Consider the following 23,949-nt stretch of genomic DNA (forward strand, 5'->3'; position numbering starts at 1 on the left):
AATTATTTACATTGTTAGAAAATTATAAATAGAATCTATTTTCTGAGTTGAAATTGTTCCTTAATTAAACTTCTTTAGGGGATGAAAATAAAGATTTCATCGTAAGCTTATGAGAAGGCTATGTAAATTCATATTTCATATGTTATTTTCATCGGATGACTGTTCTTTAGAAGAATAATTACATTTTCGACCAAAAGAAATCAGTTCTAAAACGACGGAAAGTTGCAGTATTATAACAACTAGTCGTTGCAAAGAACTATCTCAGGACTAAACAACAACAACAACAAAGAACCGTTACCCGTGTGGTGCGTGAATTGCTCTGTTCCTTACAACTTCATCATGTTACATCATACAGTTTCTTCGAAAATATAGACACGTGTACATACAAACCTCTGACGGCAATCTTTTTCTATCTGATGTCTTGTTGGCCATGCACGTGTTAATGATAATGGACTTTACGAAGTGATGTTTTATCAAATCGTTTTAATTACATAGATGTATACGTTTTAGGAAAGTATGTAAATATAGAAATGAATTGATTTTTTTTTCTCTCTCTCTATACCAGGCACGTGGCGTTTGCTCCGAGTAGATACGATACATACTCCAACGTTGGATTTCCTGGGCTACAAGATCTTATGTTTGTTTTAGACAAGCTAGACCCGATGGAAAAAGAAAAACAATGGCAACAAATCAGGCAACACATTTCGGACTTGATGATCATTATTCGAGAAGCTGCAGATTATTTGGAAGAATCCGAAGTTATTTAAATATACAAGCTTTTATGAAATTATCCTTTATAAAACACTTGTGTTGTAAAATAGTGATAGTAATGATAGCAAAAATAGTGCTGATTGCTTGTAAAATTGTGGCTATAATTGTTTTTTTATTTGACTTTTAATTTAAATGACAAAAAGTACAATTATACTAATTCAAATCAAACCATTAAGATTAGATCTCAGTAAGCTGTTCACTGAATACTTTACAGCATTATCACCTGTTTTTTTACCTGCTTGTCTTACCTTATCTTTAATCTTTTGATTTTGAAGGTTTGTTGAGTGTAGCTCAAAGCACAAAAACAGCAGTTAACAATCAAACTTGTACATTTGCTTACATCAGGCATCTACAAATCCCGGGCGCCAGGTCGCCATGGCGACTCAAAATATCATCTTGGCGCCTAATATTTTCCCCCATTTTATTCGTACGTTGGGATGTGCTAAATAAAACTCGAATCTAGAACACTTCTATATTCGCGTTATTTGAGTCTTAAATCGAACTTGACGGATTCAATATTTCTTCATGTCTTTTCAGGAATGAAGCACTGTGGTAACACAAGTTACTAATTTCGCGCCATTTTGATTTTCTTCTTTCTCTCAATTCAACCAATCAGTGAGCGTGTGTTTAGACTCGTACGGAACCAACGATCATTAGCATGCACTTGTTGCTGTGATTGCAAATAAATAAATGTAGCCCCCATTTGCCGGTACAAACTGTAGTGAAGTTAAGTTAGGCACACCAAAAAGACCTTTGTTTACAGTGTTGTAGTGATGAGTAGATTAGACCTATTCTGAAATAACCTGCTTGGCCTATCGCTATCGCAGTGATTATTTGTATTTTACTTTCATTCATTGCAAGAATCCACCTAAGTCATAGTTGTTTAGTCTACTATTTTGATAATTGCACATATTGAAGTTTAACTTTAATATATGTTGTATAAAAAAGTTTAATAATGGACCTTTTGCTTTTAGTGTAAAACTTCACGTCTCGTACCATAACCACACAACCGACTCAAAATATATTCTATAACTTTTTTTATATCGGACCTAGCTCCTAGATCTGAAAATATGTGTTAGGACCTGGCTCGCATGAATATCAGACCATTGGAATGAAGAAAGCAAGCAGTGACTTTAAGAGGAAAATAATTTGAAAACACTTAAGTATATACAGTCGATCTTAGAAATGATCAGAGTTCAGCTTGAAAGTGTGTACTGAATAATTAAATGTGTCATTCACTGCCCCAATCCGGCACAGCTTACTAGTTTGTTTTTCTAAGATTAGATGATCGCTCAGCACAGACATTATTGGCATATGAAGACTCTCCAAGTATGTAGATATTAAAAACTTGAAAGAATAGTCTGAATAATAGTCAGAAGACACAAAAATATTACAGTTTTTATATCACTTTTAACAATATATAAAAATGACATTGAATGAATCTTGAAGTTGTGTATCTTATAGTTCAGAAATTTACTGAATTATTGACAAAAAACATTCCTTCTATATAATACGCATTACTTTGTAACACAGTGTCATATACAGACGTAAGTAGTGTACACGTTATACAGTTATATACAACTGTGTTATATATTATGATTATAGCAGTGTTTTTTGTTATTCGAGTAATGCATACTTATGTTCTTTTAAAAGGACGCGAATTTCTGTTTCCTAACTGTTCTGGTTCTTACGTAAAATAACGAAACTACATTATCTGTTGAACGTTGTATTTTGTTTAAAATTAATTAAGCACAAAGCTACACAATGGACTATCTGTGCTCTGCCCACCACGGGTATCAAAATCCGGATTCTAGCTTTGTAAGCCTGCATACATACCGCTGTGCCACTGGGAGCTGAACGTTGTAATCTAAGACATTACTTTTGAAGGCAGAAAAGCATCATGATTCTAAATATTACCTTTGGATGATTAGTAGAATTCATATTAGTTTACTTATCCAATAAGGGACAATTTTCGTATATTTGTATCGTTTACCCAAATAAAGTGTATGTGAGTTTTTACAATATCTGTTTTGAAGCGTTTTTTTTTCAGTATGAATATTTAAGGATTTAGTTAAATACATTTTCACTCTTTTTTAGGTGTGTGTGTGTGTTTATGTGTTTTATCTGATAAGATATTTAATATTTTTAACTTGAAGAGCATCTTATATGTAGGAAGACTGAAAGTCCTGGTCAAAGGCCTTCTGGAGTCCAAATATAACCTTTATAATTTTTTAGCTACTGATCAGAGCGAAGGTAACCATTCAGCTTCGAACCGATTAACAGGATTGGCTGTTAGTTTTATATTGCAACCACAGCTGAAAAAAGCGGAGAGTGTTCAGCGCCATTGCGACGCAAACCATGGCCCTTCTCATCAGCAGCCCAGCACGTAAGCACTAGACCATGCTTAGATTTTAAGTTCTAGGGGTCACAACCTCATCTATATTAAAAGATATATAACAGGTCGACATGTTATAGGAATAAAACAGTCTAAAGACAAGTAGTCCCTGCTCTTCACTGATGTTTCGCTTTCCTACAGCATTCTAAAAAGAGTTGGTATAATACAACTTACAGAAAAACGAACAACACTACAGATACACTATGGTATAATAGTCCGCGAAGGTTAGGATCACGTAAGTTTGTCAAATTTAATTATTTTGATTAGACTCATACACTAGTTTTAGTTTTCATTTCTCTGCAAACAAAATTCTATTATTGTTAATTAAAAACAAACAAACTTGCAATGACCATAAATAGTTAAAATTTAAACGATAATATTATTCCATGAATAATATACCTGTTTTCTTCTAGAACCTTGAAAACGTACATGAAAACTTATACTTATTCCACAATGTTTATTTGCACAAGTTTAATAAAAATCAATACAAATGAGTTATTCTGGTAAACGTACTTACTGCAATAAGTACACCTCTTTATTCGAACAAAAAATAGAAGTATTGTTAAACGAAAATCAGTCATAAAACAAATATTGATAATAGTTAAGACATAACGCTTGTATAAGTACTACTCATACAATAAACGTGGCATCAATACATTCAATAAACACATTTGAACTTTAGGTATCGGTTTTATTGTTGGTGTAACAAATCGTGGTGTTTCTTATTGTTTATAATACATTATAATGACAGGTCTAGTTTTCACACTAGCTGTGTATGTGTTCAAACAGTGTTTCTAGTATCGTCTTTACTATTACTTGGGGCATTATAGAAGATTAAAACTCGACATTATGTTTCATAGTGATTTAAATGCTGTATAGAAATAACAGATATTTGTTTCATCTTATCAATCCAAGTAAATTAAAACAATTTCTGCTTATTACCAGGCCTAAATTATTACATTCAATATAAATCATAAAATGAAAATGCTCAATCTTTCAACCTATTTATTTCTTATTATTATTCCAAATAAATTGTGCATATGCTTTAAGGTTTGAAGGTAATTCATGAACCTTTAAAATCATGTCTTCAATAACTTCTCAATATTTTATATGCAGTTTTATCAATAATAGCTAATCTGCTCCACAGTGGCACAGCGGTATGTCTGCGGACTTACAACGCTAGAAACTGGGTTTCGATACCTGTGGTGGGCAGATCACCAATAGTCCATTAAGTAGCTTTGTGTTTAATTACAATCAATCAATAGCTAATCTTCAACACAACTAGATTACTGGGTAGAGAATTATTTTCATCTTGAAAATATCTATTATTGTTTTTATGTGGATGTTTTACTTTGAAATGTCTCCTTCTACGAAGAATCGACATGGTTAACAGATTAGCGGTCGACACTTAAAAGTTAATATATATATTTGCAGAATTGAGGAAAAACAAGACACTTGTACGTTTCCCTAATACATCAATTATTACGACCATAGTTTCGCCAGTAAAGGCATCATCAGGTACATCATTTATGGTCGTAATAAATCATGTATTTATGAAACGTACACTTGTCTTATGTTTCCTCAATTCTGTAATTATGGAGTTTCACCAAGTAACGACGGTTACAAGTATCAGTTATATATTTGGTTTAAACAAGCGGTTTTTATTTGTTCAAAATCGCGAGATGACAGCAAATCAGTTTTTCTTTTACATTCTGAAAACTGATGATACTGAAGTATTACAGTCTGTCATATGCAACTTAACAGAATTTAAGCCAAATTGAGGTCTCAACTTTATATCTCAATTACAAGTTACTACCACTGTAATATCGGAACAAAAAAAAAGGTGGTTATTAATACTGCTGTAGAATTACTTTACCTTTGGTTATGTATACTGCTGCAGACTTACTTTACCTACCAGTCGTATAGTTACCACTGAAAGTAATATGGCGATGTCCAAAACACCGAAAATATACACTATCTATGAAGGAGGGTGTTTTCAGGATGTAAAAAACGTGTTTTAGGATATTTAACCAGGTTGTAACAAAACGTGCTTTGGGATCTTTAACACACACAGCACGGCTTATCGAGAAAGTATTCTTGACATTCTATTTTAATCGCGGATATCGATTAATGTGATCACCTTATTCGTGTAACATTCTTGTACAAGAAAATACTTTTTAATATCTTATAAAAATGTTCCCCAATTCCAATTATATGCTAAAGCTCATCAAATGTTGCAAGCATTACAAAACGAAAAACATAGCAGTAAGAAACTTTTGCTTCAATCTTGTGTTCCTTAACATTGAAAAACTAGTACAGCGAATGACTCATTTAAGATCTCGATCTCCAGTCAAAATGGAAGTTTGAGCCGAGGCGGAGGAGAATCTAAACGTTGAGCTGGACTTTTTCCTGGACCGTTTGTGGACGATGATGACGCAGATATAACGAAAGCTTTGTTTTTTCTATCTTCTGATTTCACCATGTAACCTGAGGCTTCGGAGCTAACACTGTCATCAGAGTTTTTTTTGTCGTATCTTTGAATTTTCAGAATTCTCGGTTGTTCTTTCGTTGTAATTATGATTTATGTCAGTCACAATCCAAGGCTCGAATTCAATGTCTTTGGTTGTTTCATGTGTTGGTTTCCAGTTCAAGTTACTACACAACCCTGTTTTCTTCACCTGTTTCAACAGGAACTCTCGATGAGAAATCATAACACTATCAAGCTCATCTTTACTGATTTCAATCACTTCTTTCTCTTGTGTGAAGGGAGCTGGAGAAGGTACTCTGGGTGAGACTGATGTGTCTTGACCTAAAGGCGGAAGGACAGGAGAATCAAGCAGAAGTGGTTCCCATATCTTTCCTCCGTGTTCTGATTGCTGTACAAGTTTTGGTTGTAAAACTCTCGAGATTTCATCTTTTTTATCGCTAGAATGATTGAATTGAGTTGGATTCAAAAGCAGCTCATCGTCATATGAATGTCCTTTTTCCATAGTTGACTCTTTAGCGGTATTATTTGAGATGACACCAGACATTATATACTCGTGCCCGTCTTTAAAACTAGAAGATATAAATGTGGATCTGGTTGCATCTACGACTGTACGTGGCATCTTTGTATTCGTTACATTATTTGATTCTTTGTTTTCCTGGCAGGTTCGATCTACGAAGTTTTCTTGAAATTCGGGTGATTTGCACAATGACTGATGTTTTGACAGAATGGAGACCGTTTGGATAAAATGTGTTTGTTCCGTTGTTTCACTAACGGAAGGACATTGCATGTAACTACTTCCCATTGTCTTGTCGGTACAATCTAATGTTGACAAGCGTTGTGAAAAGTCTGTGCATAATGAGCTTTCCGGATTGACATTGTTTTCATATTCCGATGGGATCAAAATGCAATTTTCCAACATTTTTGTTTGATGCTGAAGATCGCTATTAGTTAACTCCTCTTGATTAAGGTCTAATGATATGGCACGTTCAAAAACAATAGGTGGCTGACTTAGTGGTTTTTTAATTTCGGTCAAATCTCCCAGAGATGAAGACTTGAAATATAATTGTTTATCTGCAGTTTCCAAATAATTTTTCGAGGACATTTCAGAGTTGTCAGCTGTTAAAGACGAATAAACATCTGAATGCTGGTCAGTGCTTTGTAAAGCACTGCCTTTAAAACATACACTTCCAACTTTATTAGTTGTGGATATTTGATCATCGGAATACGAATTTTCTGGTTGATTTCGACTTTGAGTCATGATCTGATGAACGTGAGCAGTGGTTTGAACTTTCCGATTACGAAGTATGTCAGATTCGTCAGACCTAATCTTATTAGTAATATATTGTTGTCGATTTTTATCATGATCTGGCAGGTTGTCATTGGCAGAAATGGAAGCTGAGCTTAACGACATTTTACTTTCTGACGACAAACTAGACTTTGTTTTAGCAAGGTCGACTGTACTTTCTTGTTTTCTAAGTTCAGATTGAGACATCCGAAGAGACCTTCTGGTGGGGTCAATGCCCTCTTCATTTAAAAATAAACTTCTCTTGCTTCTTTGGTAAGATCTTGTGGACAGTTGTTTTGGAAGGTTGTCGTCTTTTCCTGTTGCGTTTGTCAACATTCTTTCATTCAAAGAACCCGTTGGAATAGTAAGCGAACTTTCTTTTTCTTGTTCCAGAAAGTCCCTAGCTCTGCATATAAACTTAGAATTATTTCTCATTGTCAATTGTCCAGTTGGATGGCTTAAAACGGAATCCTTTCCGATTTGAGTGAGATCATCAATAGATTGACTACGGTACAAAGGATGGAAAAGTATCTGTCCTCCACTGTTAAAGCTAGATGATGTGAGTCGTCTACCAGCTCCAGCTATAGGCTGGGTTCCCTCAGAAGTTTTCTCGATCTCCAGCTGTACATCATAAGGAGAAGCGTAACTTAAGATCGTTAAAGCATCTTCGTATACTATGCTGGAGAAGGATACTATGACCTTCAAGATTCGATCACCTGCGTATGAAATAATATACGTCAGAAGACAATAAAATATAATGTCGGATTTTTACTAGCTCATGTTATAGATATTACTGAATGACAGTGAAATAATGAATAAAAAGAAGACAAATCTTTGCCATATCTAACTCGGAGATATAATCGTGTGTACTAAGTATACATATTATACATGTATTGAAACACAAACATTACACCTTATACAGAGCTCTGTGAAAACATATTTGAATAGAAATATATTCTAAATAATTTGTTTTACATCATAATATATTTTTTTTTATTAAATAGCTACAATAACTTGGTTTCGTTTACTCTTCATGTAAAGAGCTCTACACACCAACAAAACCTTTGTAAGACAAAGATAACATTTATAAATATCCCGTTCTTCTATTTACTACAAACGCATGAATTCCTGTCGTTATTATTCAACGAGGCCCAAAAACACGCAAGATTCATAGCAGTAAAAAATCTGCAGTTCCGCCCAATGTGGGGAGGGGCGTCTTCAAGCGTTAATAATACCCAGCTATGTTACCCTACCGTTCCAGTTTTTTACACAAGGACAATACACGTGAGGTGAGCGTGTATGTAGCTGATTATCACATGTACAAAAAATAAGCTAACCAGAATTCCTTCTTTTCAATCTATTGTTGTACTAAACGTAATATGTCATATATTCCTTCTTTTTCAATCTGTTGTTAGACTAAACGTGATATGTCATATATCCTGGATTATGATCCTACTGGCTAAGCAGAAGTCATTTGTTTTCACACACCTGAATAACATGAAATTAAGAATATTTTTTTTATTGATTATCTTTTGTTTCTAATGTTTTTAAGAGCTGCGAGTTTTGTTTTGTTTTCAATGAAAATGACGTTTCGTTTGTAATAAGGACATTTTGCTTCTAAATAGCGTCCCTCAAGTGCCCAAAAACATTTCTAAAAAGTAGTATTACAGTCACGTTAAATAAACAGTTTAAATTTTATTTGTATGCAATATTTATGGCAAGGCTACTAAACCTATATGTCGCCATTCTTAATTTTGACTACTGGTCAATTTGTTTTGGTTTAGAGCAAGCCACATTGGGCTATTTGATATGTCCATCGCAGGAAATCGAACCCCGGATTTTAGCGTTTTAAGTCCTTAAACTTACCGCTGTCCCGCCGGAGGACCTACTGGTCAGAGGGAAGGCAGCCAATCAAAAGAACACTACCACCCACCATCCATACAAAGGAACTGACTGTCACAATTATCGAGCAATCACAGCTTAAAGTGGGAGAATATGGAATATTTTGTGGTATAGCACGAATTTGAACCTGGTTTGTACCATAGGGCCAACCCGCGCCACTTTAATAGTTTAAGGAAACAACATAGTTATGTTTGTATCTCACATAAATATCGAAAGGCAAACTTTTACAACGTTTAAATCTCTAGTAATATCGCTTAAATAGTCTGCATACAACTGTCATTTCAGAAAGTGGTTGGACTTGTAAAAAAAAAAAAAAGTAAGAGTCCTCTGGTGGGACTACGATAAGTTTACGGTCTTACATCGTAAAATCCGGGGTTCAACACAGCAGGTAACCCAATGTGGCTTTGGTGTAAAGTGTAAAAACAAACAAATATGAGTCGCTTTTAAAGTAAGAGTCATCTGGTGGGACAACAATAACTTTACGATCTTATATCGTTAAAATCCGGGGTTCAACATAGCAGGTAGTCCAATGTGGCTTTGGTGTAAAGTAAAACAAACAAACAAATATGAGTCGCTTTTAAAGTAAGAGTCATCTGGTGGGACAACAATAACTTTACAATCTTATATCGTTAAAATCCGGGGTTCAACACAGCAGGTAGTCCAATGTGGCTTTGGTGTAAAGTAAAACAAACAAACAAATATGAGTCGCTTTTAAAGTAAGAGTCATCTGGTGGGACAACAATAACTTTACGATCTTACATCGTTAAAATCCGGGGTTCAACACAGCAGGTAGCCCAATGTGGCTTTGGTGTAAAGTAAAACAAACAAACAAATATGAGTCGCTTTTAAAGTAAGAGTCATCTGGTGGGACAACAATAACTTTACGATCTTATATCGTTAAAATCCGGGGTTCAACACAGCAGGTAGTCCAATGTGGCTTTGGTGTAAAGTAAAACAAATTATGAGTCGCTTTTAAAGTAAGAGTCATCTGGTGGGACAACAATAACTTTACGATCTTATATCGTTAAAATCCGGGGTTCAACACAGCAGGTAGTCCAATGTGACTTTGGTGTAAAGTGTAAAAACAAACAAACAAATTTAAAGCGAGGAAATATATATTTACTATATCCATCAAAAGACTAAATTATTCCCTTGAATCTGGTGTAATTAAGTTATTTTAAAAACTACTAATGCATATACAATTGTACTTAAGTGTTCAACACTCTTAAAGACAAAATGTATTACCTTCTTGAATTTCCTTCGGTTACTTTTAACATTTACAATAATATTAAAAAGATTGGTACCTAAAATAAGTAAACTTTATATAAAACATTCGATATCATAAACATTCTCCAAAGTTATAGAAGATTCTCGAGAGTAAGAATCAAAAGTATATGCGTGTACGTAAACGCTTTAATCAATATTGTTACGTAAGACTGAAATTTCTAGAACGCCCCCACACGGCTATAAATATAACCAACGCGACGCGCCAAAAGAGAGTGTCTATTAGTAGTTCGTTATAATCAGTGTGCTACAAACTTCGAAAGCTATAACTGTGATTTTTATAACGCTTATCAATCAAAAAACTTAAGATATTTGACCAGGAATATTTACGAATTTCGAACGTTACAAATCGTTTAACTTCAATGGATTATCATCAGACATTAGTGTTTTTACAAAGACATTACCTAACTTCAACAAACCAAAAATTCAGTATGTGTGGCAAACGACAAAGCTAGCTAGCTTCCCGGCGAATCGTATCTACATCAACTTGAAATTAACTCGCTCATCGTAAACCCCCGATAAGATATGTAGGGAGTTCCAAACTAGAAAGAAGATTTTATATTATTTGTAAATTTGTGAAACTTTTGTTTATAAATTTTTGTTTACAGTAACTATTTGTAATAATTGTAAATATTGTTCGCAAATATCATAAATTGACGGTATATCGGCTTTACTTTAACTACTAAATTTAAATTATCAGTTAACTCGGCTTCGGACTATTCGAAATTCTAATACGTAACAGGTGACAGAAGATCGTTCAGAAAGAAGAGACTTAGGGTTTCATAACACCACTCTTTTTTCGTCACAATAGATTGTTTGGTTTGTTTTGAATTTCGCGCAAAGCTACTCGAGGGATATCTGCGCTATTCGTTCCTAAGTTAGCATTGATAGACTAGGGGTAAGGCAGCTAGTCAATACCACCCAACGCCAACTCTTGGGCTACTCTTTTACTAACGAAGAGTGAGATTGACTGTCACATTATAACGGCTGAAAGGGCGAGAATGTTTGGTGTGATGGGGATTCGAACCTGCGACCCTCAGATTGCGAGTCGGACCCAGTCAGATCAGAAAGGTATGCTCTTGTAATGATCCAAAGTTTTCTCAATTTAAAATCGTATCATTGCATTCGGTTCTATCTATACATTTGTTGAAAACGTAACGTGGATATCAAACAGACGCAGTGATGAAATCTCAAAATATAAAAATATAAAGAGGTAGTTAAACTCATTGTAAACGTAGGTGAAATACGTGGTCAACGTTTAGCCGTTTCGTAGGTCCCGATGAGGGACGTTTGACCAAAACGTTGACGCATATATATATATATATATTCTCCTTTCCACCATTTTAATTGATATTATTTTTATACTTTAAAATACTAAACTGTCTTACCTGCTTTGATTTTTCCAGATTCGTTTGCAGGCCCTCTGTTGAGAACATCTTTTACAAAAATTCCGTCTCTCATGTTCCCACAGATATTAAAACCTAGGCCCGTGAAGTCATACCCTCGCAATGGCACAAGAATTCGCTCGAGCTCCTGTAATGAGATAATTTTTTTTTATGCCGAAAATTATTTTTATTATTATTATATTCTTAATTATGTCTATAAAAATATTAGAACTAAAAATAAATACACAAGATGATGTACCACGATTTTGAGCCAATTTCAAAACTTACACGGAAAATACGAAAGTAAATATATAAAACACACACATACGTGGAATTATTTCAATTTTATTATAATCGTTATCCTCAAAACAATGTGATGACAAAATTATATGTATTCTCAAGCATCTTCAATGATCTTTAAACAATGCACGTTAATAAATACTTCTGACAAAGAAGAAAGATGAAATTTTGATTTATATATACAGAGCTCGCAGTAAGGTATAGGAACAAAATAAAAACATGAATACATACCAGGCCAACACAAGTATCGTCAACAGCTCTTGGTTGTAAAGGAATGCCGGGAAACTGGTTTGACTTGGATATTCTTCTCTTCAACACAAGGCTATCCTGCAAATATAATCAACAAAGTATTCACCGCGTATTCAGTAAGCATCTCCACTTGAGTTGAAGCTGAATTTAATGCACTATAAAATAACGAACAATGTAACAAATATAGTCAGCTTTAGTGTGTGTGTGTGTGTTGTATTCAAACACGTTTTAACATTCAAATTCCCAGCTTGTTGTTTTGCTCATTTCAACCAACCGGATACCTTCACGTTAACAACTGGTAGCTAAGATCCTTATAAACACTACTGAACAAGATAAATTAAGTTATTTAGTAATACTCTATAGAATTTACTATGTAGATCGGAACTTCAATGGGAGACGTTACTGTTGTTTTTAAGCATTACTATATATATTTTTATTTGAGTTTAATTGCATCTAACTTCTATATAGAGAATAATCTTATTATGTAATTATCGCAATACTCGAGAAATCTGAGAAAAAAAAAGTACCAGACATACTTGAGAGGTTTAGTTTGTTTGAAGTTAAGCACAAAGCAACACAATAGGCTATCTGTGTTGTGCCCACCACGGGTATCGAAAACCGGTTTCTAGCGTTGTAAGTCCGCAGACATATCGCTGTGCTACTGAGGACTACTTGAAAGGGCATCATAAAGTATGCGTTTCTGAGATAATTCGATGATCTTTCATGTGGCATAAAACTGTGTTTACATGCGCATTTCTGTTATCTCATTTCGGATTGAAAGATTTGACGAACGCTAAGCTTCATTTTAATTATCTGAAGATAAATAATGATTTCGTTAATTAAAAATAAGTAAAATGCGTAGACATGTAAGTATATGCCCTGAAATATTGTTTGAAATTCTTAATGATTTGTTTCTTACAAAATTATCAACCAGAATATTCCAATACTTGAAACCCGTACAAAATCCAAACTGTTGTTTAATTCAAGAATGACAATCATATACGTAAATTACTTTTTCTTTTTTTCGTGATGTTATTAACCACAAAGCTACACAAAGGACTATCTGTGCGGGTATCGAAAACCAATTCTAAACGTTATAAGCCCTCAGACATACCGTTCAGCTACCGGAAAGGGTTACCTAAATATATGTAAACGTTTATAAACAAATATTACATCTTTACGTACCTTTATACAATTAGTTTTAAAACTGATATAAGAAAACTCGCAAAAATGGAAAAAAGTGGAAAATGTTAGTAATATACTGGCGTATTTGAAAATTACAATTTCAACACTGATAAAAATAACATCAGATAAACTGAAAAGTAATTGTTGAACAACAATTTAAAAGTAAACCCTTGAAAGATTACTTTAATTGTTCTGTTGCTGCAATAAAAAAAATATTTGTTTTCATGTCTCTTTTTGCTTTACAACAGCGTCTGGATATTTTTCACTTGTTAGTTTCCAGAAAGGTTTAATAGTTGAAGGAGAACTCAAAGAAGGAAATAATTTTATAACAATAGTGCTCGTTTCTAGACCACATTTAATTAATAATATTCATGTTAACTTCTACTAAATAAATGTGTAGTTTTTTGTTTTTGTTTCTGAAGAGACAATGAAGAAAGTGTTAGTTAGGCTTAATACTCACTTTTTTTACATAAAAAAGCGAAATGTTTTTATGCTCTGGCCTTTAATATACATTCAAACTGCACACAGCTAAGTCATGCAGTATACATGTCATTCATCAAGTATTATTCATAAACAATAATTCTTCAACGTTCTTCAAGAATTATATACTGTTCTTTATGTTATATTGTTTTGTTTCTGCATCCTGGAATTCATCATTGTCACCTCTTTATCTCAAGGTGATTTGTTTCTTACTTTTTTATTACTCACACATCATGTTATAAGTATTGTATACCCTTATACTATAATATATATAATTGTATTATTTGTTACTGAATTATTTTACTAGAGTGATTGATTGACGTCATGACCATGCCAGGAGATTGTACGTGTCTTTAGAATTGTTTTAAGGACTTTATTTGACTATATAAGGATTTATTTTACTCGTACTCGGGAAATTCCCATCGGTGAAACGCTACTAGAAATCTCGATTTTACTGACCTTGGTATTGTGGCCTCTGTCGGACACTAACCCCGTTGATGTCTGGTCTGTAAAAAGAAAAAAAAAAGAAAATATAGAAGGTGCTAAGATTATCATATCGTACTTGACGAAAATCATTCATTTCTTAGTTTGAAATGTTATTATAATTCCTATCATTATTTGTTAAAGGTTATGTTCTACCTTACAGTGTGCAGTGTAGTCATATATATGTATAAGTGTATGTGTATTTGCATGAGTTTGTAATATATATATTGTAATATACATTACACACTACAATGTGCAGTGAAGTCATATATATCTATAAGTGTATGTGTATTTGCATGAGTTTGTAATATATATGTATATTACAGAGGGCTGAGTTTGACATGTGCTATATTTAGGCGATTTTAAGTATGCAAGTCAGCAGATCACGTAACAAGCACAGTCATTTAAAGTGATGGTGGAGTGGAAAATCTCAGCACTAAATCTTATATACTGTGATGCCACCGACCACAGATAAATTTTGGAAAAGGTATGTAACAAATTTTAATGATGCAAAATATTCATATTTTACGTTCATAAATATGTGTTTTGGTCGGGCATTTATAATTTTCAAGAAAAGGATATCTCTTGTATTTATTTGCGTTAGAAAACAAAAGAATATGGACCAACTTGCGGTACCAAGACCCTCCAGAATAAGACCTGCAACATCTTGTAACAAATGAAAATTCACAAACATAAAAGTCATGTTCCCTCCATGTTCCCCAAGCAACAGTATGTGATATAATAAAGAAGGATATCCATCTGGAAAAGTGACACATTTCACGTGTACACAAGTTGCTTCCACAAGATATGCGTTCAACCGTTTCAAGCCTTAAGCAGCTGAAGAATGAAACATATATTCATCCTAATCTGTATCAAGACATACTATTCATGTCGCCAGATGCAGCACCTACGGATTTCTTTGAGATCAGACTCTCAAAATGGGCTCTTGGAATCCATCGTCCTTGTACATTAGATGGCTTATGAAAAGAAAGCAGGACGAGTAGTATGCTTTGGACTTGAGATAATTACGGAGGAATACTGCAGCTCTTTTTACGATCTATGAGCGTGAGATAGAGCATGAGTGGACGTGGAAACATTGACTTTAATGACGTGGTTAGCCTCTAAAAATCGTTCTGATATAACGTATATCTACGTATTTCTCAAGGTTAAAATATGACATCTTTAAACATTTGACTTGTGTAAGTCAATATGTATGTTTCTTTTCTATATATCTGTGATTTGAAATATGGATAGATGCGATTGGATGTATATGTGTATGTTCTGTAACCATTGAAATTTTCTAATTAATTAATAATTTCTCTCACTGTGAAACTTAAAAAGTTTTATCAAAACGCTACGAATGTTTTAATAGTATGAAGAAATTAATTGTAAAACAACAGCAAAAACTTTGTACTAATTTATTACAATAAATTATCTTTATAAAACAAATACAATATGCTATGCTACTTATGTGTTACTTAAGGAAGTCAGGTTAATTTTGAATGAGTATAGGACAGCATTGCTTTAAAAATTTAATAATTATATTTTTGCATATTTAAATCAAACCATCCGAACTTTACAAGAATATTTTTAATGATATGTTTCGCTTTGATGAGTCAGATATTTAAAAAAAATGTTTCCAAAGTAGCTATGTTTTCCTACTTTCCTTCAAAAGTATAGGTGTGTTTATAACTTATATATATATTCCGATTAAAGTGAGTTGATAAGATAATATTTGCTTCAGAAAGATTTAAAAAAATTATTAATGGTCAAAGAACTATTTCAACATCAAGTCATTTGAAAGGAGGCCCAGGACCAGTTTTTTTTTATAAAAGGGGCACATGCATAATGTAATATAAACGGCACATTATGTGCAATTGGCCGTCCTAATTTTGAACTACTGGCCAGAAGGGATAAAGACAAGCTGAAGCACCTGTCTGACCTTTTGAAGCGAAAAAATAAATTGACTGCCACTGTTATAACATGCCCAAGGATAACAGTGCGGAACATTTTCAGTGGTATCACGTCTCGAACCTCTGGCTCCCCCAGTGGCACAGCGGTATGTCTGCGGACTTACAACGCTAGAATCAGGGTTTCGGTACCCGTGGTGGGCAGAGCACAGATAGCCCATTGTGTAGCTTTGTGCTTAATTACAAACAAACAATCGAACCTCGGACCCTTCACATCGCACGCAGCCTGACTTCCCAACTACTACGATTTCACGCCCAACCCACGTAAAATAATGTTGAATTAAAGAAAAAACTTAACTGAATTATATTCTTTTTTCTTCAGTCTGATTTTAAAATCTTCAGAAACATCAGAATACAAATAAAGAAACCTATTCTCTGATAAAAAAAAACGCACGAACAATGATGTAAAATAATCAGAACTTGTATTTTGTATCTTATGAACTTAAAAGCTTGTACCATAGCAAAAATTCAGATACTAAAAAGAGAAATGGAAAAACTTAGTATATTTTAAAGTAACCTTACATCTGAATAATTTCATTGTTGGTAGGATGATGATAACTTTTAATGACGGTTAAAAGTATTTAATAATATAACGTTTTCTTTGTTTGTTTGAAGTTAAACACAAAGCTACACAATGAGCTATCTGTGCACTGCCCACCACGTGTATCGAAACCCAATTTTTAGCGTTGTAAGTCCGCAGGGATGCTGCTGTGCCACTGAGGGCTATAACGTTCAGATGTCTATAGTTGTATTAATTAGGTTTTTCCTGAACCTCGTAATAAGGTTCAAATTTAAGTTCTTATTTATTTTGTAAATGAAAAGCCATTACAGTTGAACATTAAATTATAATGTGACATGTCATATACGGAAATAATTGTATTTTGTTGATATAACATAGCTTTTGTTCCTAAAATATCGAATTAGAATGTAATTTAATTCCTCAGTATCTTTATAAATCAAAGCTGATAAGAATTTTGGTATTAATATTTATTTTTCGTGACTGTAAAACGACTCTTCTGTCATAATGACATTTGTTGATTCTTGATGTTTGTTTGTTTGAAGTTAAGCACAAAGCTACACAAAGAGCTATCTGTGCTCTGCCCACCACGGGTATCGAAACCCAGTTTCTAGCGTTGTGTGTCCGCAGACATACTGCTGTGCCCCTGGGGGGCATGCTTGATGAATCATATAAACGATGTGAAATTCATTTACGTATTTGTCATAGAAATAACGCAAGAAAACACCGACATGAATACATAATATTCCGAAATAAAATAAACCATTTGGAAATACGACGAGATTGGGAAACTTTAAGAATGCTGTTTCCTAAGTTCCTTTATCATACCATCTAAAGAAATTTGATGTAAAAATAATTTTAGCTTAGTCGTTTGTAAAAATCTCTTAGTGCATAAACCTTTTTTAAAACACTCATTAGAAACATTAAGATATTTTAACGCATAGGCGTTTTATAGAGCCTGAAAATCCTCAAAAATATTTTGTTAAAAGAAGTTTGCATATTGGTGTTATTTCAACGTCTAGTGTTGCCAATGCTATGGTGAGGAAATTGTACACCATTTGTTATACACCATTGTCCTTTGTTATTGGCAGCCGTTTATTAAAAATCTGAATAATTCAACAAGTCAGTCAGAGAACACCTGGTGGTTGACCTTTGACATTGATTCGAGACGGCTCTGGTTTTCCATAGTTATGTTGTAACCACCTCCATTTACGACAGTGCGGTGATGGTTTATTACGAGTTGTTATGAAAATTACCAATGGTATTCTCCACGAAAATATGTACTGAATCGCCCATTCTCGAAGTTAATTGATCCAAAAGTCTTCATTTATATTTCTCAATTTGTAAGCAATGGTGAATTTGGAAAATAATATGCATATTGCTTCTTTGTTTCTGCAAAGTTACTGGATATTGGGAAAGCTAATAAGCATAGAAACGTACTAACACTACCTGCAATAGCTTATTAAAGATAAAAATCTGTGATTTTTAAATGCTGAATGCTCGGCGACTGTAGTTGATCTGTATCACTTCTAATTGTTGCTGCTGACAAAATTAAAGAACTCGTTCGTTTCCATTTTCTTTTATGTATTGCTTTGATGTTGAGTTTTTTTTAACCAAAAATCAACTTAGCCCTCATCTGCATGTATCGTATTTACTATCTGGAAAAACGTTTTGATGAACTGTTCAGGTAATATAAAATACCCCAATAAAATAGAGATATCCAGAGGAACTATAAAAATCGTGTAAAACAGCGTAACATTCACGATGATGCAAATGTTAATACTTTTCGAAAGTTGAACATTTCTTTTAGAATTTTGAATTGTATCTTTTTTGTCTGTTTTACATCAGTTTAATACCTCAATGTGATACCACAATAAAATAGAGATATCCAGAGGAACTATAAAAATCGTGTAAAACAGCGTAACATTCACGATGATGCAAATGTTAATACTTTTCGAAAGTTGAACATTTCTTTTAGAATTTTGAATTGTATCTTTTTTGTCTGTTTTACATCAGTTTAATACCTCAATGTGATATCCCAATAAAATAGAGATATCCAGAGGAACTATAAAAATCGTGTAAAACAGCGTAACATTCACGATGATGCAAATGTTAATAATTTTCGAAAGTTGAACATTTCTTTTCGAATTTTGAATTGTATCCTTTTTGTCTGTTTTATTCAGTTTAATACCTCAACGTATCAGCAACCTAACAAATGAAATTTATCAACTTTTCTCATATTGAGACTTTTGATTGTTCATACAAAGAAATCACTGAAACACTACAATTTTCGGGAAGTAATCTATCAGAAGCTTCTGAAAAGACTTCAGCTTCTTCAACAGAGCTTCCTCAGTTGGTACCAACTTCTCTCGGACAACTAAAAATAAATCCTATACCAAGACGTTTCACTTTTTCAGCAAATCTTCTTCAGTTGGTACCAACTTTTTTCGGACAACTAAAAATAAATCTATGCAAGTATATTTCACTTCTTCAGCAAAGATTCCTCAGCTAGTATCAACTTCTCTTAGGCAGCTGAAAATAAATCCTATGCCAAGCGGTTTCACTTCTTTAACAAAGCTTCCTTACTTGATACCAAGTAAGGAGGCTTCGCTGAAGATATGAAACTACTTGGTATAGGATTTATTTTCAGTTTCCAGAGAGAAGATGGGGTTTTATAAGAAGATTAGAAGATATTTGTTAAATATAATTTATCAGAAATGTCGAACGATCTTGTACGTGGTTCTTAAGTTATCATTACGCAGAAGTCTTGAAAATATACTACTTATAAATGAAATAAAATATTCTACCATGAACATAACAAACATTCAGCTTGCAAAACGTTTCTGAAACTGATATTAAAACAACAGAAAAGTATTGACTAATACAAAATCCAAAACCTGCCAAAAAGTCTCACTGGAAATATCTAAAAAAGCTTATGTTACAAATCTCTGAATGTGTAAAATATTTCAATTTACAAACTATCTTTCAATTACAAATAACTGCTTCAGGATATAGTTTGTTTGTTTGTTTTGAATTTAGCGCAAAGCAACACGAGGGCTAATTTGGCAGTGAAAGACTAGAGGGAAGGCAGCTAGTCATAACCACTCATCGTCACATTATAACGTCCCCACGGCTGAAAGGGTGAGCATGTTTGGTGGGACGGGGATTCGAACCCACGACCCTCATATTGTGAGTCGAACGCCCTCATCATCTGGCCATGCATTCTGGCCATGTCGTTAATAACAACAAGGGAACAATTTATAAATGTGTTTCTAATTTTAAACGAACCTCATTGTCTGCCTTAATAATCTTCCCAACTCCCTAAGAAGGCACACAATGAAAGCTTGGTGACTCTGAATAAATGGAGTTAGTTTATTATAATTTGGTAAATTAGACCTTCTCAGAATTAGTTTTGTAATTTGTTTGTAATTAAGCACAAAGCTACACAATGGGCTATCTGTGCTCTGCCCACCACGGGTATCAAAACCCGGATTCTAGCGTTGTAAGTCCGCAAACATACCGCTGTGCCACTGGGGTGCCTCAGAATTCGAGGAGTTGCCTCATGTTTTCAAACAATATTCTTTTGGTCACACTGGTAAGTATGTTTTGTATTATTTCTTAAGATTCTGGGAGTAATTCTACCTCTGCCCACCACTAGTATCGAAACCCGGATTCTAGCGTTGTAAGTCCGCAGACATACCGCTGTGCCACTGGGGTGCCTCAGAATTCGAGGAGTTGCCTCATGTTTTCAAACAATATTCTTTTGGTCACACTGGTAAGTATGTTTTGTATTATTTCTAAAAATTCTGGGAGTAATTCTACATTAACTCTTAAACTAGCGCACGTGTTAAACTTTGACCACTTTAGTTAGAAATATACAAAAAATTAACAAACATAAAAATAAACAAACAATACGTATTAAGTTTTTTGAACCTTGATAAGATCAGTTTTATGAGGTACAGTAACCTTACAGTAAGAATCGTTCTGCTGCTACTGTAATATAAGATGTGGTATTTGATACCCGAATGGCACCTAATTGGACACCTGGACTAAACGGTCACCAAGAAACCTGAAGGTTTATAACGCTAACATCTGGGTTGTGATAACCGTCGTGGGTAAAACATAGATATCATATTGTGTGGTTTGCACTTAACAACAAATAAATAAAACGGTGATTTCTACAAACGAATTAAAAGGGTTTATCTATGGGCAATAGGTTGAAGTGATTGTACTCACATGTTTCAAAAACAGATATCATTAAACAGCCGAACAGTTGTTCCGAAATTCAGCTTTTCAGATTTATTGACCACATTTTTTGGATTATAGAACAGTCATTCTTCATGGTTTACAGAATTTATTTCAACCTTCCATCAAATTTTCACTCAAACATTCTAACAAGAACCAGCAGCTTCGTTTTTTTGACAATAGTATCTTGAGTAACCATTATATAACCATTCAATTACAGAAATTTTCAACAAATCTAGCAAACCACTCATTGTGTGTACACTGTCTCTCAGATCATTCATACTATGACCATCGCTGATTTCCTGAGAAAACTCATTGCGTGTACACTGTCTCTCAGATCATTCATACTATGACCATCGCTGATTTCCTGAGAAAAAAATAAACTTTGCAACTCTGAAATCGCCAAGCTTTGAGTAACGTATTATACTTTAAACCAACAGCTACCCTGAAGAAATACGTCAACAGCAACAGCAAAAAGAGTGAATTGATAATAAAAGGGGAAAAAACTTCCATATAAATTTCATTTGGTTGCACCTTATACCAGTCAAACTGTATTCCAAAAATGAACAAAATCATCAAGAATCCTGAAGTAATATTTTGTTTGAAGGAGACACCAGGCAAGTCCCTTATATGTGTTGTTGTCAAATCCTCTCTTAACCCTCCTTAACGCTTTAATAGCACGAAATCATTTTTTTTCGTGAACGTGGATTGATCCTCTTTTTTTTTTTTTTAGGAAAACCAACTGCACGAATTTGATTGCTGAGCTTGATTCTAAACCTGTATTCGAGAAACTTGGTGTCCTTCATACATACAATTGAAGGAAAATGTCTGCGACATTGATAACTTGAATGCCAACAACACAGTTTAAATATCAAAGACATCAGTCCAACGATTAATTCAGTTTCCAAAACTAAAATTCTAGTAACTACAAAAATGTTTTACCGACAGAATGTTCAAGGAAGCCCATTCCTCTCTATTCCATTCAATGTTTGAAACCAGTAGTCAGCAACGGTTAACGACGGTTACTCTAAACTACGAACACTAAACACTATCGTTCCTCCGCAAATGGTGAAGGTTTTCTTAAAGTGGCCACGTTCTCAAATGTTAATATATCACCTGTATAAAAAATACTTGATTACCACTACCACCAGGTTTCTTGTATAATGTATGACTTCTCATACAATTTTGAAACACTTGTCTTACCTTGGTATAAATTTGGAGGAATTGTAATGCTGGTTTCTGTAGCCATCCAGTGGCTCAGCGGTAAGTCTGAAGACTTATAACACTAAAAAACCGGGTTTCGATATCAGTGGCGGGAACAGCACAGCTAGCCCATTGTGTAGCTTTGCGCTTAACAACAAACGAACCTTTTTTCTGTGTGCTCACTTTATCACATTTACATACATTACGTGACGCACTGATATATACTATTTATTATAATTTAGTTTCTCATGCTCTCATTGTATTAAGTAATAACTGTTTAATTTATAAGGATTACATTATGTAACTATGCTATCTATATATATATTAATCATGTTATGTTTATATCTCTAAGCCTTATTCATAGAAAACATTAATGCAACGAATGTTGTAAATTGTTTCTTTAAAATTTAAATAACCTCGACGAAGAGCTGTCTGAAATTTTTGGACGTAATAAATCTACTTTTTTCACTAGCCTTGCGTACTGCTAGAATCTGTATTTCGTATACGTGATCTAATGAGGTTAATTATAAGTTGTTTATCTTAGAAGCATGCTTTATAAATAATCCTTATTTGACATTAAATGTACTCTTATTTTTAGCCGCGGCATAGCGGCTCATAGAATGGCTCCAAGTTTTTTTTCAACTACAAACGTTTAGCTCACAGCTCCGTCATCTCTTGACCGATTTGACATCTAATTACAGTTATGGACTCTTTCTATTGATGTATTTGACCACGTCCAAGGTCTCATAGATTAATTTGCTCTAATCCTGCCCAAAAGAATTTCAAGTTGAAGGTAGGCTGGTAGACATCCTGATGAGTAATGAAATCAAACCTGGTATAAGTGCTCCCCATGCTTGGTAATTGCTGGCGCACAAAAATATAAAAGGGGGAAAAAACGTCTCATAGATTAACTTACTCTAATCCTGCCTAAAGAATTTAAATTTCTACGGCTATTGAAGATTCCCTATTATTTTAATTATAATATACCCTGAAGTAAACGTAAGATTAGTGTTAGAATTCGAGTATACGTATTTTGGATTTGAAGGCCATTTCTTTTCAACACATTTGTTTACCATTAAGCACTTTACACACTGAAAAGTCGTATTTTATTTGTAATAAACGCAGACTATGCCTCTGTTAGGTTTTTTACACTTAATCAAAATCGTTTTTAAGAAGATACGAAAGCCAGAATTTTCACTCTTCGTTTATTTAAATATGTCTTAGCTCAGTGCAGGTATTGCGAGTCTCGTAGGAAAAACGACGAATTTATATTTAAAGAGACAAACCAATCCACAGACCATGCTATTCTCGTAATACAACGTGATTCTTATAGGCCCCCCAGGTCTCAGAGTCTATTCATTTGGACTGTCTGTGCTCTGCTTACTCCGGGTATCGAAACCCGACTTTTATCGTCATAAGTCATCAGAGTTAATGTTGAGCCACTGGCGCCAATCCCAGAGGTGTTGCTAGGCTTAGACAAACAACAACAACAACAAAAACAAAAGATGTAAATATGCTCTAAAAATCAGAGAGTTTATAGTTACCTCATCTAAATCTAAAACATATAGTGTTTTCAAACTTTATTTCAGTAATTACAATATCACATTATTGGGGCTGCATCTTATATAGCCAAAACACGCCCAATAAATACAATATTGCTCCTTTGTTTGCAACGTCTAATTCGCTGAAGCCTTTTTAGTGCCTGGTTGCAGTGTTTGTTTGTTTGTTATAGATTTCGTGCAAAGCTACACGAGTGTTATCTGCGCTAGCAGTCCCTATTTTAGCAGTGTAAGACGAGAGGGAAGGC

The 23,949-nt window shown here is 34.0% G+C and overlaps 1 protein-coding gene across 2 annotated transcripts in view; it reads right to left on the minus strand.

The window, feature by feature from the left end:
- Nucleotides 1–4,535: 4,535 nt before the first annotated feature.
- Nucleotides 4,536–23,949, minus strand: part of LOC106460276 — a 48,784-nt gene continuing 29,370 nt past the window's right edge. Inside the window, exons 1-5 of one of the 2 annotated variants that reach the window (XM_022386952.1) lie at nt 22,143–22,223; nt 14,184–14,230; nt 12,042–12,137; nt 11,514–11,658; nt 4,536–7,655 (exon numbers count right to left, since the gene is read on the minus strand). In XM_022386952.1, coding sequence (XP_022242660.1) covers nt 5,680–7,655; nt 11,514–11,658; nt 12,042–12,137; nt 14,184–14,230; nt 22,143–22,188 — 2,310 coding nt within the window. In that variant the 5' untranslated portion in view covers nt 22,189–22,223 and the 3' untranslated portion in view covers nt 4,536–5,679. Of the gene's footprint in view, nt 7,656–11,513; nt 11,659–12,041; nt 12,138–14,183; nt 14,231–22,142; nt 22,224–23,949 lie in introns of those variants that run through there. The other variant, XM_022386951.1, reaches the window with a different exon arrangement.

This window comes from Limulus polyphemus, unplaced genomic scaffold (genome assembly GCF_000517525.1).
Source record: "Limulus polyphemus unplaced genomic scaffold, Limulus_polyphemus-2.1.2 Scaffold739, whole genome shotgun sequence".
Taxonomy (NCBI): domain Eukaryota; kingdom Metazoa; phylum Arthropoda; class Merostomata; order Xiphosura; family Limulidae; genus Limulus; species Limulus polyphemus.